At 40.4% G+C, this 17,984-nt stretch overlaps 2 protein-coding genes across 2 annotated transcripts; both read right to left on the bottom strand.

Annotated features, from left to right (window-relative positions):
* Positions 1–220: 220 nt before the first annotated feature.
* Positions 221–6,194, bottom strand: LOC308038312 (leukocyte elastase inhibitor-like; the record flags this gene model as incomplete). Its single annotated transcript, XM_080340702.1, has 6 exons — positions 6,024–6,194; positions 3,911–4,048; positions 2,972–3,089; positions 2,241–2,383; positions 1,317–1,484; positions 221–622 (listed from the first exon to the last, which is right to left on the bottom strand). The coding sequence occupies exons 1-6, from the start codon at positions 6,189–6,191 to the stop codon at positions 221–223; spliced, it is 1,137 nt and encodes a 378-aa protein (XP_080196828.1). The 5' UTR covers positions 6,192–6,194.
* A 3,386-nt stretch (positions 6,195–9,580) lies between these two features.
* Positions 9,581–17,265, bottom strand: LOC308038307 (serpin B6-like; the record flags this gene model as incomplete). The annotated part of the gene is made up of 6 exons (XM_080340697.1): positions 9,581–9,985; positions 10,961–11,128; positions 13,212–13,354; positions 13,591–13,708; positions 15,874–16,011; positions 17,098–17,265. 6 exons carry the CDS (start codon positions 17,263–17,265, stop codon positions 9,581–9,583), a joined length of 1,140 nt encoding a protein of 379 aa, XP_080196823.1.
* Positions 17,266–17,984: the final 719 nt, after the last annotated feature.

Raw genomic sequence — 17,984 nt, 5'->3', positions numbered from 1 at the left:
ATTTTCCTATTTATTCAAGATTGTTTCAATCTCAAGAAAGAAAAATAAATTACTCCTCAGTTTCTCTGGGATTGTTTCAATGGTAAAGGCAGAATCTCAGCCAAAGTTACGAGGAACTCAAGACCAGAGCACTAACTTTCTACATCAAAATCCAACTCATTCAGGAGCAAAGATTTCACTGACTACAGCAGGAACTGGTCTGCAAATGCCAAGTTCTCTTTTATGGCGAAGCGTATTTGCCGAAGAACAGTATGCTTTGCGTTGGGTTGTGACGAATAAAGAAAAGGAAAGGATGGTCAGCATTGAAATCCTCTTCGATCACCATGCAGAGCATAGCAATGCCAGCAGTGGCAGCTGCAGCTTCCGTGCCTTCCTCATTCACTTCTACAAAAGCCTTGTGGACAATTTTAGAGAGGAAGAGGTCACGTGCCCCTGACATTCCCGACAAGTCAGCCTTGCCACTGTCAAATACATCCAACAAGCCCATAGCAGCTAAATCTGATTTAAGGTCATAGCTTTCTTCTAGCTTAAACTTTGGCAAATGCACATGAACATCAGTGGAATACAGATGCTCTGCACATGTCCATTCCTGGAGCTTCTCTAAAGTGAGCTCCTTCTCCAGCTAGAATTAAAAAGACAGAGATCATTACATATCACCAGTGTAGAAGTATTTCATTTTCAGTAACATTTACAAGGCTTTACGAAGTATTATGCAACTCTAAATCAACTATACAAAAATAACCATACCCAAATGCTATTAAGTGGAGTCAGTGCATTTTTTACTATACAAAGTAATGCAGACATTTGCTTCTTGCTGCAATGTACAGAACGGAAAAACACACACTGATGGCAACTAAACCAAGTAATTCTTACTGTTAATGGAGTTACTTAATTTTAAAAAGTAACAAAAATAATCATCAGAGACCTCAAAGAAGCTCATGTGTTCCTGGTCATTTAATGGAAAACAGTCTCACTGAGTCTAAGAAAATAAAGACTTTGAGAGGTAATGAAAGAAAAGTTCTGTTGTTTAAAAAGAAAAAAAAAAGGCAAGTTTATTCTCATAGTTAATTTTGATTTTGCCACTTCCCTCATGGTTCAGTTCAGCAAGCCAAAGGACATAGGAACACAAGCTACAAAACCAGAACACAACTCTTCTTCCTGATGCAGCATGTGCACATATTCTTTACTGCAGTGCTAGTAGAGTATGGCCTAAAAAAATAGGCTTGACAGAGATTGTCTGAGAACTTGAGTTCATTAAGGCTACAATTTTGAGTGGCTGGATTTATCCATTAAATAACTGCATTAGCTTAGATTACCTTTTCCAGTCCAGTGGAGTCATCTTCAATGTCATCAGGTAACAGGATGATCATACTAAGTTCTCTTCCATCATAAGGCAGCTCTAAAACACGGATCTTCGCTTCAGGAATATACCCAAAATGAAATTTATTTTTCTGATACATCATTTTCACCATCTTGCTTTCATTCTGGATGGATAAAAGGCACCAAATGTAACAATCAAGCAAACACTAATTTAAAAAAACTGATGGAAAACAAGTAAGTTAAAAATTGCTTTAATGCCAAAACTCTTCTGCCATCATATCAGGTGATTATAAAACTGCCTTTGTCAGACTCCTGACTGCCTGTTTAGCAACAGTTTAATCTGAAGACATAATGAGTTTGTATTATACTCATTTCTTCTTTGGCTTCTATAGCACAGGCCTTGCAGAAACAGAAACAATTCCTTCAAGTTGTTCTACCTTTATATTGTGCTAGCCCCAAAAATTACACTATGAGACGTCAACAAAGATCAGCTCTGTTCAGCATAAAGCAGATGGCCATATACAGTATCTTGTACAGCTGTTATAAGCAGAATGTAGAACAAGGAAATGGGGCTTAACCAAAATGTGGCTTAACCATTTTAATACTGCTGACGTAGCATCACCAATAGGCACAGTACACAGCAGCGGAAGCTGTGAGCAGACAAAATCTGCTGAGAACAGGCAGGGTCCTAATCTATAGGTGAGAATTTTCTCTGATAGTGTTGCAGTAAGTGAGACAACAAATGGCTGAATACAGAAAAATGCTAAAATCCATAAAAACCTCTTTTGTGTGAACTTAAAACATTCATGAAAAACATTATTATTCTTATTATTTTATCTGTAAGCAAAGCTTCACTTTAGTACCTATATTGTTTGACCTCTCTTTTTTAGATATATACTACCAAGATGTATCTGTATTACCTTATTTAACCGAAATGGCATGTCAGTAGTGTTGGCTTCTGTAAATTTCTCTGCCCAGTTCCCTTTGAAATAAATAGCATTCACCAGTACAAGCCTTGTCATGTTATTAACTGAGCCTTCAGATAGCAGATTAGGGATTTTACCTTCAGAGGGGGCAGAAAAAAAGAAGTCACAACAAAATCTTGTAATAAGGCAACGTCATATAAAACAGACATGAAGAAACTGATGCCACGGAAGTACTACAAATATAAAAACCTTAGTCCGTTCCTGTAACAAAGTGTTTGAGTACCTGCCTCTTTGGTTCACCATACTTTTTAATAGTGCATACTACTATAAAACTTTTGATATGTAGTAATTTGATGCAAATGTAATATTTTAGCTTAAACTGTCACGTATGACTCATCATACAAGAACTAAAAAACTCCCACAGTTAGGATTACTGAATTTAGAAATATATATATGATATGGACTGGGACTGTCTAAAACAAATTCTCCAACTCATTTGTATAAATCTATGTTTAGGCATCTCTTCTGCACTCATTGGCCTGAACACAAGAAAATGGAAATCTAACTGAAGACATGGAACTGTATAAATATCTTGCTTAGGCATTTTCTGGTTTTGTCAATGCATCAATCGAATATCCCAGGGCAAACTTAAACTGTTTTAAATGCAGTAGAAAATAAAGCCTATCCCTGCTCTCAAAGTTACTTCATTAACCAAAGTAGTTTACCTTCAGTTTTTTCCTCTACCCAGTGGTTAATTTCTTTCCTGGCTTCATCAGGAGCCTGAAGAAAATCAACTGCTGCCAAATCAGCTCCATATAATTTCTGAGTATTAGTCAGGAAATCCTAGATTTTGGAGTGATAAGAATAGTTTTCATTGCATGCAGATAAGAAAACATCTCTTTATGTTGTAGCCAAGGGGCATGTCAAACAGATTATCACCTGCTCTGAGGTGAGGCTCTAGCAGTGCACTGCCTGGGGGGTTTCTGGAGCTGGGTTGGTTTCCCCCCGGCTCCTTTCAGATTAAGCCTCATAGTACATCTGCCATGTATACAGCTGGTGGGGTGCTTACTGCAGGTGTTGCAATATTTACCTGCCACTCTCCTGAAACAGGTTCAAACACAGCTAGGATAAAACAAAACTCTCTGAAAGAGCTGAAAAGGGATAAAAATAGCAACCTAAGTACACACAAAGGTGTAATTCACTGGTGAAGAGTAAGTATCATGTTGCTTAGACATGGTGGGCTTCCCCTCCAAAATAAATAAGCGTTTTCAAAAATATTTAAGTGATAGTGGTACTAGACCAATAAAAATAATAAAAAGCTGGTTGCAACAACCACAGAGCTGGTTGCATCCTAAAAAGCTGGTTGCAACAGAGTGGGATGTTATGATAGTTACTGTAAACTAAGAACCTAGACAAGTGATTTTTCTCTTGAGCCCAAGAGCAGCAGAATCAAATAAGCAATGAAAAGGATTTGCTATGTAACATCCTTTAGGTGAGATGCACAGATGCCTACATGGAAATGCATATTTATGTATGCACCACTTTTGCCAGCTGCCCAGTGACATTTAGAAATACGCCTAGAAATATTTCTACTTCATAAATACTCAAGTAGCTGCATTTTCCCACCAGGTTCCACAGCACCATCATTATCTGCACCAACATACCGGCAAAAAGCTGTAGGACTTCTCTCCAAAAAGCCGATTGGCGAGCCGTAAGAGATAGGGAGCATTGCTTCTGTTTATATCTGTAGTCAGAGTCTGAAATCTTGAATGAGTATCTTCAACTTCATCAAAATGAAGCGTCTGAAATAAAAAAGGTGAACTAGCTGCTGCTAATACTGTCTTTAAAGAACATGCATTATCTATCTATGGGGTGGGTCTGATACAGCAGGTAGGCAGGTTGAAGAAAGAGAAGAGGCTGGAAGCTGCTCAGAGGCTTCTATAAACCTCAAAAAATGAACAAAACTGTTTCTTGGTGGTAGGTACACTGCCTGTGTCAGCTGCTTGTATTAAGCTCCTGGTTTATACATAGTCACAGCTGAAGCTGGTTGTGTTGTTCATAACCCAGGGTCCTGTCCACATGATATCTGAATGCCTCCCCTCCATGGACCTCTGGGCACAAGGACTCGTTCCCAGGTGGGAAGCTGAAAAGAGAGATGATGCCATAGAGATACTTTAGGCTTGTTGCTTCTCCCTTTGGCCCAAGGGAACCTGGGGTCTTGCTTTTCAGAACATACAATCAAAACTAACACTGGGCTTATCTGAGCACTCAAGAAAGGTGAGGTCTTAAGAAAACTAAGAAAAATTATCTTTTATGGTTTTATGAAAATGTAACTGCTTATATATTTATATAAACTGTAACATCTTGAAAATCAAATGCATCACTGCACTTTCTCTTTGCCAGCACCTGCTTCCCCAGAGGGAAGCTGGCAAGCCAAGGCTTACAGATACAACAGCAGGAGCTGCCAGACATCACTGACAGGGAAGACTAGACCAAAGCAAGGACGTGTGCTTTAAAACTTAAATCATCTCTGTAGGGAAGACCGCCGTGAAACAGCCCCTGGATTCAAAAGAAAGCCCTTGTTTTCTCTCACTGTGTTTTTGGTCAGGGCTTGCTGCCCACATTAATGCAAGCTGTGTTGTACATACAAATAGCTGAGCAAAACATCACACAGGCAACTTACAATAGGATTATGATCACAGAAATGAATTTCTATATGCTTGCAAACAGCCCTTGACAGTTAGCAACCACTGCCTCCTTAATTAGCTATGTTTTCATAAGTAAAGTATTGTGGTACAGGAACATGCATTATTGAAGGTGACTGTGCTGAAATACGTATTTTTCCTTTTGCTTGATTTCTGCTGTCTGTAGATTTATCCTAGGCGGGGCTGTCAGTTTGATTACATGAAATATATGTTCAAAGTCTGTTTGTACAAGTAGTGAGAAAATAATTTTATTGTCTTACTCAGTAAGCCCTGCACCACTCAACAGTGTAAAACAGTTCCTCCTAAAGTCCAGAATACAAAGGTGAAATTATTCATGGGCAAATACAAGATGATGACTGCAATGAGAAGTCTCATATGCCTTTCTGCGCTAGCAGTTATCAGTCTAACAAAGGAGGAAAAATAATAATGACCAAGTCCCTTCCATGCAGGAGGCCTCAGGAGAAACTGGCACACTCCTACCTGACCATTTTTACAATTTATAATGAGGGTTTTTAAAAAATATTCTACCTAAGGCTATGGTAAGAGTAAGCATGTGGGATTAGCTCCTCTGAGGAACCCCAGTGCCCAGCTGTTACTGCGATACTGATACTTAAGTAGCATCATCATGTATTATCACAGTGGTTACGCTTTAAATATAAAACTACATATTATTTTTGTGTTTCTTATAAAATACACAGTGTTATCAGTAATAAGCATACCATTTGCAACCTTATATTACAAAGCAGTAGTTCTTTGTTGAAACATCTCATCAAAACTGATAAGACCTTGCTGCTGGAAACTCCAATTTAAATGGAGACTGATTAATTAAATTAGTTTCCTACTTCAAGAATTAACAAGTGAAATTAAGTGAGAAACAAGGGCCATAGCAAATATGGAAAGAGGGCTCAGGAGCTGGGCAGGCAGAAGGTACTTAAGGCAGAAGACCTTAAGGAAGACTCAGTGAGCATGAGAGAAATCTTGTCCTGACCACATAAAAATAACACCCTCCTCCAAAACACAACAATTTTTAATGTAAATGAAAAGCAATATATATTTATTTATTTTTACCAACCTTCACCACCTGGGCCTCTGTATTACCTTTGGCCCCTAAAAGGACCATGGCCAGAGCAGCAGAGACACTGACTGGGGAGAAGAAAACATTTCCCGTTGGGTTGGTCTCATTAAACCTTCTGAGCAGATCGAGTGCAAATCTGGTGTTGGCATTACACAGGTTCTCCATCGTTATAGCTGGAAAACAAAAGCCAGGAAAGACTCTGGAAAACACTCTGCAAAAATCTAGTCTAACCTTCTGTGACTCACAAAGACTGGATTAATCTGGTTGCAGCTCGGTACAGAAACAGGAAGAATTTCATTGTCAGTACATGAAAAAAAATAGAGAAAACAGTCACATTGAAAAAGTGGGGTTTTTTTCCACTTAAATTGTATATCCCAACCTTCCCTATCACACCAACTTTAAAGACATTATTTTTAAAAATTCCCTGCCTTCTACCTTGAAATGGGAAGGCACGATTGCAAATTAAAGTCTTTCACAGACCCAGCGCACTCCAGAGAGCTCAGTGATGCAGCTTTCTCGCAAGTCTTCTACCCGCATCCTGCACAGTGAGCACTCACAGCACCTGCTGAAGGAGACGTAGACGTCTTCATGGCACAAATCATCCCACAAAAAGGTATCAATCCTACCAAAGACTGAACTATACGCTTACCTTCAGCAGTGCAAATCAGCAGTGCAAATCACCACTATTTCCAGCAGCAGGTCCTGCCAAGAGCAAGTGAGCTACCTGCACACTGCATCCAGGTACAAACACACCCAAGTCCCAACAGGGCTGGGTGGCCTTAAACCCACGGGCAGAGAGCCAGGGGAGTTCAGTAGCTCAGGGTGACATACCAAGAAGGCAAGAAGCAAAGCACAGAAAAGACAAAGTTTCAGGGCTTACTCTGTGCAGGCAGAGCTGTGTTTCATTTTGGTGGGATGTTCCCTAGGAGGCACTTGGGGTGAGGTGAGCTGACAGGTGTGAGAGCTGAGTAAGGTGCAAAAACCTACCCAAAAGTAGTACTGCTTGATGCTGTAAAATCTTCCTGCCCTCCCAGCTCAGATTCCTGCTACTCTTTGCTTGCTTGCAGCAGAACTTCTGCATTTGGCTGTTTCTAACGTGTTTTCGCTAGCAGTTTCATTTTAGACACAGGCGTTTCTGCATCTGCCCCCAGCAGCGATGGCAGCAGCCTAGTAATACTGTTTGGTACAAGTGCTGTCCAGGCCCAGCTATGTGGAGGAATTTGGGTATTTCTAGCACAGCTTGGGTGTTTCCAGCACAGTTCTTCTACAGGAACTGTGAAATAACACTAACTGCTTTCACTAGAATATGACAAAATTCCCTGCGTCTTTGCAGGGACCTTTTATCTAGGTCTATGGTAAAAAAAAATCAAACAAAAAACAACCAAAACCCACAAACAAAACCAAAAAACCTCCCAACCCCTACACACAACGCCCCCCCCCCCCCCCCCAACAAACACAAACACACACTAAAGTGTACTTTCACTTTCATTTACTTACCCCACCCCACTATGCAAGAGTTTCACTGGAATCGCCCGATTTACAGCCCCTGCCCCAAGGCTGTCCCAGAGCCGCCCTGCAGACCCCGCCGCGGGGGACAGGACAGGTAGAGGGGAAGAAAAAATTCCACTTTTTGCCCCGTTACGGCCCTATTCCTCTACAAATCACCCGCGGGCACGGGTACCCCCAACTCTCTCCCGTCCTGCGGAGCGCCGGCACAGCCGAGAGCCGCTTCCCTGCCTACCTGGCCGGAGAAAGGCTGCGGGAACCGCCGATCCCCGCCGCACCGGGACCCGGCGATGGGCGGGCGGCCGCGCCCGCAGCGGGGAAGGCCTGGATTGTCCCGCCAAGGGGAGGAGAGAGCCACAGGAGCGTGATTTAAACAAACAAACAAACAAACAGACAAAACCAACGCACCCTTCTGCACAAGCGGTACAACGTTGGGTCGCTTTTTTGCCCCGTGGAACAAGCTCATGGAGGCCACCCAGGGTAGCGCATCTCCATCTTCCCATCATGCTGCTCTATTTACGCTCAACGTCTAGGGCACAGTCATCTTTACTTTTTTTTTTTCTCTTTTATTTTTCTTCTTTTATATATATATATATATATATATTTGTTTTATTAATGTAAAGAAAATAACAGCATAGAAAGTTCTCTTTGGTTTAACCCCATGTTTTTTCTCCATCAGCTCATCAGCAGGATCACACCCCACCCATCCTGCCTGTTCTGGCTTTGTGTGCAGAGCACTGGCTCTTTAACTGGAGTTAAAGGTGACTAAACTGGTGGGTGGGTTTCCCCACCCCCTCATATAATGCTTTTATTTTCTTCACTTGAGACAGCTGAGTTGCTATGTGCAGAGTTAAGCACTGCACAATCTGGCACCATTTGGAGGATGATCACTGAACCCTGATTTGGAGTGGTGCACAAAAACAGAGTCCTGCCCAAAACCAAATGCTTGGCTCAGCACCCCTTTGCTGTAAAGGCTCTTTGCTACAAAACCTCAAACTTCATGGCAACACAAGTAAGCACCACAGCTTTGCAGTATTCAGAAAAATCTCATGTCGAACAGTGAATTACAAACAAGCTACAGAGAAGGTGGTTGTCTGTCAGAGAAAAAAAGTTGTTATCTTCATACTACAGATGAAAATATACATAATTTATGGTTGAAAAAGAGAAATAGAGGCCCACAAGCATATACAGTTCTTTTATTATTTCAGGAACAGAAACAGCAAAACAAACCACTGTAATCAGAAAGCTATTTCAGCTGTGTCTTTGGTTAAACTGTTTCAGAAACTATGAATAGGAAAAATACAACAACAGCAAAAACTTAAAGCTTTGTCATTTAAATATTCCATAGATACCATATGCTTTTTCATTACATTCTTTGTTAGAAGACTAATAAGGTAGGTGATGGGTAATAAAATCAGGTGTCCTGTGGTGACAAAACAATGATCCTCACCACCTGAATACCATACAAGGATATTTGGTACGAAGACGTACTTTTATTCCCATTTTGGCCTAAGTGCTTGTCCAGTTGTTATCCAAAAAATACTGTCTAGTCAGGATGCTTAGCAACACTTGGAACAGGCTGACAAAGCCTCCTTTCATCTCTAGGGAATGTTATTAAGACATTAAATAGATGAGCCTGGAAGAACAAAAAAGGTAACTAAAGATGTACTCCAGCCTTATCAGAAACAAAACTAAATTCTTCCTTCCCTCTGAGACATCACTGCCTGACTTGCTGGCTGGTGGCCACAAAAAGTGATGTGCAATGCAGACTACAAGGACAAATAAAGCATTCACTGAAGAAGTGGGATGTTTCTTTTGCCAGCAAGAACTCAGAGAGCTCTGTACTAAGGTGCACAGGGCAACACAGTTGTAAATGGCAGTGGCTGTGTGTAAGTGGTTCTGTTATTCTATTCAAGCCTGAGATGAAGGCCATAGAAGTGGATTCAGGCACAGTTGAAAGAGACAATTAGTGCAAAAAGAGTAGCCCTATTCTAAAGAAACAGAATGTTATCGTGTAATGGCGGCTCTTCTGCCGAGACATCTCCTTTTTAGGGAGAGCAAAATCTGCCACAGAACAAAATGCTGGAAGTTTTGTTGTGCCGGATGAAGAAGAGGAAGGGATGATCAGCTGTGAAATCTGGAACGATCATTGCACAGCGCAGCAGCATCACCCCTGCTGTGGCAGCTGCTGCTTCAGTGCCTTCTTCATTGACTTCCACAAAGGTCTTGTGAACCACTTCAGAGAGCACCAGCTCTTTGCCAGCTGAGATTCCCGAGAAGTCTGCCTTCTCTAAGTCAAACGCATCAGGCATTCCCATGCTGCTCAGAAGGGGTTTCAGATCATAGTCTTCTTCCAGTTTAAATCTGGGTAAAGACACCCTCATCTCTGTACAGTCCATCATTTCAGGATTGATCCAATCTATCAGCCTCTCGTATGTAAGTTCTCTTTCAAGCTGAAGAAAAACCAAAAGTTACATAATTAAAATGAAAAGAAAGTCAGTTTCACATAGCCAAAAGTGGCAATTATTGTGTTTGTCTACATAGTGCATAATATGTATATTTTTTTCCAGTATTTAGTGTCTCAAGCCAAAAGTGCAAGTTACACTTCTCACTAGAGAATATAGCCCCATCCGAGATCAATCCTACATGCTTTTAGGCAGGTACAATAAAGATCAGTCCCACATAAAGTTTACTTGTTTACTTTTATAAAACGTTAGATTGATTGGGGTTTTTTGGTGGTAGTGGTGTTTTCCTTGATTTTTTGTGGGTTTTTTTTTTGCTGTTGTTGCGGTGCTGCTTTGGGTTTGTGTTTTGGGGTTTGTTTATTTGTTTGTTTTGTTTTGTTTTTCAAATGGGAAGCAAAGCCAGATAAGACCTGATATGAAAAGGTCCCAAAGGATCTGATCCCAGTTCTTCGGTCTTTTAACCACAGGATCCTCCTTCAGGTTGACAGGCTGATGAAAAAGTCTGCTCACAATGCCCTTTGCAGTCAGTGTTAGAAAGCCCTACAAATAACTTCCTTGTCCAGAGCACAAAATAGCCAAAACTTGTATATCTCCATAACAAAAGAGATCCTATACTTTCCTGTGAGCCTGTTTGCAGGTAGCGGACCAGAGAAAATCTGCCAGCTGTTGAGAACAGACCTCCTAGGAGCTCCGCCAAATCCTCTCTCACTGTATACAATGCTCACCATGCTATGCCTTTACCATAACCACAGCTAAACTCTGCTTCTGAGGAGGGTCAGGTCATCTTCCAGAGCCTCTGCCCGAGGGGCAGCACACAGCTTGACCAGTGGTGGCACAAGGCATGCAGGTGTTGAGTACCAATGACGTGACAGCTTTTGAATTGAACTGCAGGTCTATAAGCAGTATCAAACTCCCTTCCCTGGAAGGATACAGCCTGTCTTTGCATTTAGCTCAACAACTTACTCTTTCCAAGCCAGTGGATCCATCCTGGATTGTATCAGGGAGCAGAATGATCATGCTGAGTTCATTACCAACATAAGGGAGCTCAAGGATTTTGGTCTGGAAGTCCCCAATATAGGTCATGTTAAAGCTAGCCTTCATGAACATCATCTGCACAGGTTTGGTCTCGTTCTAAAAATGAAGAGGTGTCAATAGTTAGTACTGAGCTAACATGCTGGTCTCAAAATACAAAGCAGGCATTCAGTTACCTGGGGCTTTTTAGAATTTGACTGAAGAGAACTAAGCACATAACAGAGCACAGTCCCACCACGTCTCTTAAGAAGAAAGAATTTAAGAAGTAAGAGTCCCTGAGATTAAATTTTTAATTACTAATATGGAAATGTCTGTGAAGTTTCCTTTAAGGCAAAGAGGCAAGGACAAATACTTGCTCACTTAAGAACTAGTGACAAGTATTAAACAGAGCTGGTAGGAAGCAGGACTTGTGTTCCTTGCTTTAAATGAATACAAAGTAATTTCAATTTAGATATTTTCATTTTTAGTCATGTACCCCTAAGTGATATAACAAAAAGTAATTAAAATATTTTAAAATTATAAAGGCATTGATGTGCTGGAGAGAGTGCAGAGAAGGGCAAGGAAGCTAGTGGGGAGCCTGGAGCACAAGTCTGATGAGGAGCAGCTGGGGGAACTGGGGAACTGGAGCTGTTTAGCCTGGAGAAAAGGAAGCTGGGGAGAGACCTGATCGCTGTCTACAACTACCTGAAAGAAGGCTGTAGCATGGAGTGGGTTGGTGTCTTCTCCCAAGAAGCAAGTGACAGGCTGAGAGGAAATGGCCTCAAGTTGCACCAGGGAAGGTTTAGACTGGATATTAGGAAAAAATTCTACACAGAAAGGGTTGACAGGTATTGGAACAGGCTGCCCAGGGAAGTGGTGGAGTCACCATCCCTGGAGGGGTCTAAAAGACAGGTAGATGTGGTGCTCATGGTTTTGAGATGAACTTGGAACAGCTGGACTCGACCTTAAAGATCTTTTCCAAGTGAAATATTCTATGATTCTATAAAAATGCCAAGAAGCTGAGCATATTATTTTGAATTCCTAGAAGTCACATGGATAGTAAGGAGGGAAAAGATTTTCCTTCTAAGTTTTCTTCTCTGCTATTTCCTTCCATTTTCACATGGAGTAGGAGCTACTATTGTTTACATCATTACTTTCCTCCTTTTCACTTAAGAGTTTCATTCCTTTTTCCTTTATCTTCATGAGATAATGATGATGCAAGCAGTTTTTTTGTTTTTCAGGTAAAGCCCATTGAAACAATGCCCACAGAATACAGCAGAAATTATTTTGCAGCACCAATGACACATGTAAAGGATGGATAAGCAAAAAAAAAGGCCACACAGCATATGAAAATCATTCAGTGAGTCACAAGTGCAAGACTCACAGAAATAATGCTACAGGATGCTGGAAAGGCTCCTGGGATGTTAATGTAACTCGTTGCTACTGGACAGATTGTAAAATAACTAGCTTAAAAACTTCAAGTTACACCTTGGATTTCCAGTTGCTCATTTGAGCCTACTCATAGACTTCTACAGCTTACCAGTGGCTAAGCATTAGTAGGATAAAAGTACAAACTTAAACTGTTCAGTTTTACAGGGCAGTTGTTTACATATCTAAAAGCAAGTTCCTAGGTGAGCCAAGGCAGCATTTCCCAACCTTACATCTTGCAACTTTCTCTAATAGTTACGTGGATCCCAAAGACTCTGATCTTAAAATAATAATTGATTGAAGAAGACTTACATTCAGAAGTTTCTGCACATGTAGAAGTGCTCTTTTCAGCCTAAAACCTAAAGGAACGTTTCTATCTATACCAGTTCCATGCTAAAATAATCAAGTTCACTGACTGCTGTGAAACTGTTCACAACTCTCAGCCTGACAGCTTCACTCAACTGCTTTCTTCTCAGTTCTAAGTTCTGTAACTATGTAGAGGGCTACTTCTCTCAAACAAGAAAGGTAAAGGAAAAAAGAGACAGAATGAAAGAAATACTTAATTGTTATATTAAAATTTCTAGCAATTATGTGTAACTTAGCAGAAACTAAACAAAGAGAGTGTCCATATTAACGGGAAGAGGTATAAGGAATTTCATCTAGCCTATCCAAGGTAATTCTGCTTGAATGACTTTTTTTTCTTTCAGAGTTAAATATATTCATTTCTGAGTACTTTAGAGTAACAATGTCTTGTCAGTGTTTTAGCACATCATACCTTGTTAATATGAAATGGCCTTTCTGCTGTTCTCTCTTTGTTGAACGGCTTTTCCCAGTTGCCTTTGAAGTAGATGGCATTCACCAACACAAGTCTGGTCAGTGAATCAAGAATCCCCTCCGCCAAAAGGTTCTGAATTTTACCTTTATGATACATAGAAAAAAACCATTTTTTAACAGCTTGACATCTAATTATTATCTAATATAGTATCTACTCTGTAATTAATACACAATAGATAAGAGAATTATATACCAAACACAGCAAGAGCTCAATGTTTGGGTTTATTTTTTTTTAATTCACAGTATTATATCTTGAAATAGCTGTTTACCCAAGCCCTGTCTGCCATTAAATACAACAGGGCATTCTGCAAAGCACTCACCTTCAGTCTTTTCCTCTACCCAGCCATTTATTTGTTTTCTGGAATCCTCCCAAGCATGTTTGAAGTCAGTCTGTTCTAGTCCAGCATGGTAGAATTTCTCACTTGACTCTATAAATGACTAATATGGACATTCAGAACAGGTTTGCAACAATATATTTTACTCCCATTCAGCCACAGATGATTCTTAAATATACGGAGAAAATCTGCCCACTTTCCTCCCCCAGCTTCATATAGAACCATTAAAGTTTTGTCTGATGCATTCCTATTAGGTTTTATACCACCTATTTGGACTAGAAATTGTCCACTGATCATTATTAAGTCAAATGGCTTGACTATGCTAGAAAGGTCTTGTGGCAGAATGCAACCCCCCCTCTCTCCCCCCCTCTGCCCCCACTCTCCCCTTCCCTCCTTCAGTATGGAGGAGTGGGCACATGTCCCTCTCTCCCGGCAACTTGGGGCTAACAGCTTCTTTTGTCTGGCCCCAGAGCACCCTGACCAGGGTCATTAGCAATGGTAGGGAGTGCCGAAGCCGCTGGGCACCCACGCCCAGGATGGGGGATGTTTTTGGGAGGCTTCTGGGGGCAGAACAATGCCTACAGTCAGGTCAGATCAGATAACAAAAACGGGATTCTCGTCGAAACTCTGCCCATTGTCGTGGAGTTTCTTGGAGCATGAGCTTAGCCACTGCTGCCAGGAGCCACGGCCACGGCCCCCGCCCCGCTCCCCAGTATGGAGACTGCGCTTGCCTCGCCGCCACGGCTGTGAGTAAAACTTCTTGCAGAATTGCGAGTATATTTATACTTTCTGTGCACACATGCACATATAACTCTCCGTGCTCCATATGAGCACGTGTAAAATTAATCCTCGCAGAATCGTGGGTGTATTTTCCTTCCGTGCGCATATGCACGCGTAACTTTCCGTGCACATTTGCACACGTACTTTCCGTGCTTAATACAAGCACGTATACTTTCCGTGCACATTTGCACGTGTACTATAAATTATTTTGCTTGCACAATCGCGAGTGTATTTTCCTCCTGTGCTTCCACGTAAGCACGTGTAATATTCCGTGCACATTCGCACGTGTAAGTAAATTAACTCTCGCAGGATTGCGAGTGTATTATAAATTTACCCTCGCGGAATCGCGAGTGTACACTTTCCGTACTCACTACGAGTACATGTATCTCTTTAAAAATAATCCTGCACTGGGTCTGGGCAAGTGTGTTCTTCTCCAGGACTCAGGGGCGACTCCAGCATTGTTTTGAGTGAAGCCACGTGCATGCACTCTGTGGACCGCCTGTTGTAGTGGTTGCTGCCCCTAGATAATTTTCCTCAACTGATATCCGAACCTGTATTTAAGTCACTTTCAGAGTGCTAAAACCCTGTTTCTCACCGGTTTAATAAAAGTTGTTTTGGACCCTGTTGTCCCTTAAATTAACCTCGGGGTGCCTCCGTGACAGGTCTACATAAATTATTTGAGATATGATGTAGCTAGTTGGGTGGGCTTCAGTGAGAAACCACATGATTTTGTAAGCTTCTCACTACATAAATGTCATTGTTAAGCCTCACAGACTAAGAGAAAGCTTTTAGTTCAGAGAGGAAATTGGTTTTTCTCAGAGAGGAAAACAGATACCTTATCTTTGATTTAATATAGTTAGAACTTTATTACACAGATGCAAAGTTTTGGAGTACGATCCATGTCATTTTTATCTACTAGATAAATGGAACACCTGCATTATTCATAAGAAGAATCACTGTAAATCACTCCTGGGGATGAGGGCCTTACATCATCTTGCTTCTAGAGAAGAATCTAATGGAATGTGTATAACACAAAATCTATTATCTTTATTTAGATCTTCTGATAAGGGAAATCTTAAAAGTCACGTACTCCTCTCAGCATGTTCTCTGGATGACTTACATAACAGAAAAACTACAAAATACTGCCCATGCTGAAGAGCAATATTCTTTTTTTTTTTATCAAGGGAAAAGAGATATGTCAACCATTTCTACCACAGCCAAAAATATTAATGGATCATGAAACCCTGCAGATTTAGAGTCTGATAGATTTTACAGTGCTTTGCACCAGTTGTGTATTCAGGTCACAAGCTACCTAAAAGGAGCTCCTCCACTGAGCTCAGATACCAGGCTTTGGCACAATCTGTCACATTGGTAGGTCTCAGCCTAGAAAATTTGGAAATTAAGACCCAAAGCCTGCCTTTGACCTCCAAAGGAGACAGGTAGCAAGTACATTATACTAAAAATGCCACAAATTTAATGGTTGCTTACCGAGAGAAACTCAAATGTCTTTTCTCCATAAAGTCGGTTAGCAGTTCTCAGTATATATTTGGTGTTTGAATCATTAATTTCAGAAAGAAGTGACTGATACTCATTGTGAGCATCCTCAGCTTTGTTCAGAGAAAGTACCTGTAGAAAGACAAACAACCTCAGCAGAGTCCTTGCCTTGTCTAAAGACACTTGCTTCAACACAGTTGTTTTTTAATGACTTCTGGGTTTAAAAACTGTGACTTGATGCCTCCCACCTGAGGCTTATCATGCAAGTCACGTATGACGCGGCCAGCCAGACATTGTAGGTTATGATTCTATGATTCTAATAAATTAGGAAGCAGAAGAGTCAGCAGTATTTAGTTTTCTTCACTCAAGCCAAGCATTAGAGGATCACAGAATGGTTGGGGTTAGAAGGGACCTCTGGAGGTCACCTGGTACAATGACCCTGCTCAAACAGGGCCATCTACAGCTGATAGCCCAGGCCTATGTCCAGACAGCTTTTTAATATCTCCAAGAACGGCAATAATAGAATATGATATGGTATACATAATAAAATACAATAAAATATAACATAAATTGAATATAATTTTGGAAAAACTTTTATAGATTTAAATGAAAGCAAAACATGTATTTATGCTCCTCTTCCACTTCGCAAAAGAGGCAAACATAATAACAAAAATGACTGACTACACATTTAATACTGCCAATTGCATATGCAAGAAATATACCAAATGCTACTTGCCACGTGAGCAAGTTTATAAAAAATGAAACCAAGGTGGAGCTACCATTTTGACATGTATACAGGATGGATTTTACTAATTTTTTTAAAGTGTGCTTCGCTGCATCTTCAAAACATGCATAGTCTGATATTAAGCCCCAAAAAAATAATACAAGAAAATATTTTATCCAAATATAAGCCTACAAAAAAAAATCCGAGGTACCTCTTAATGTCATGCTAAATCTCAATCTCAATCTCAAAAAAAAAAAAAACCAAAACAAAAACACAAAAAAACCCTACGGAACAAAACCCAGGAACCACTTAATTTCATACTGAAGGAAGCTTCCCCTATAACAACAGTTACTGCTTTCATATATATCAAAAGAAGACCTCTGACCTCCGAGACCAGAAGGGGAATAATAGTTTAGCATAATTGCAGGTCACAGACAGACTTGTTATTCATGTGGTCTCATCAAATTCCATACACTAAGTTTATTTAGACATACCTTTGCTATTTGGGCTTTGGTGTTACTTTTTGAACCCAGCAAAATCATAGACAAAGCAGAAGAAATACTGAAAGGAGAAAAGAATAGATTCTGCCTGCTTTTGTTCTCGCATAGCTTTCTTAAGAGGTCAACTGCAAAAGCAGTATTTGCTGCACAGAGGTTATCCATGGTTCAGAGCCTGGGAGATAAAAAATAAAACAAGAACAGCTCAAACTTATTAGAATACAAATTGATAAGTTATTTCTGTCTTTTACATTTCCCAGCATAAACTATGCAGCAAATGTTATAATTAGGCTGGAAAACTATGAACTCTCTGAAAAACTCATTTGGAGGAACAAGCACCTTAAATCCCATACTATGCACTTGAGTTATTTTAGGGATATATTGTTTGATTTTTCAATCCCATACCTGTAGCAGAGAGCAATTCCCACTGGTGTCATTAGATCTTCACTGGGTAAATAATATTACATCTTTTGAGGTGGTCATATACAACAGTATTTTGTTTAGGATTTATTAAAACAAGTCTCTTTTGACTTCACAAAGACAATTATTTGCCTTCATAGGAATACGAGAGCATGTTAGAGAATAGTTAGGCATAAGAATGACAGAGTTATAAAGTCTTACCTTCTCTAAGTCTATAAATCTTCAGTATTACCTTCAGCTTGTATGTGTGTACACTGTGTCTTAACCCTAACAGCCAGTCTGGTAGAAGTCAGCAGAATTACTTGACCTACAAGATTAAAAAGAGAAGAAAAAAAAGTTATTTGGTCAGCATGACAGATTACTGCAATTTCCTGCTCTAGTACAAAGAGAAAAATCAAAGTCCATTTCAATTCCATTTTATTGCCTACAACACGGAAACACACTCAAAAAAAAAACCAACCAAA

The sequence above is a fragment of the Nesoenas mayeri genome, assembly GCF_963082525.1.
Source record: "Nesoenas mayeri genome assembly, chromosome: 2".
In the NCBI taxonomy this organism is placed as follows: Eukaryota; Metazoa; Chordata; class Aves; order Columbiformes; family Columbidae; genus Nesoenas; species Nesoenas mayeri.
This window is presented reverse-complemented; position numbering and strand designations above follow the sequence as displayed.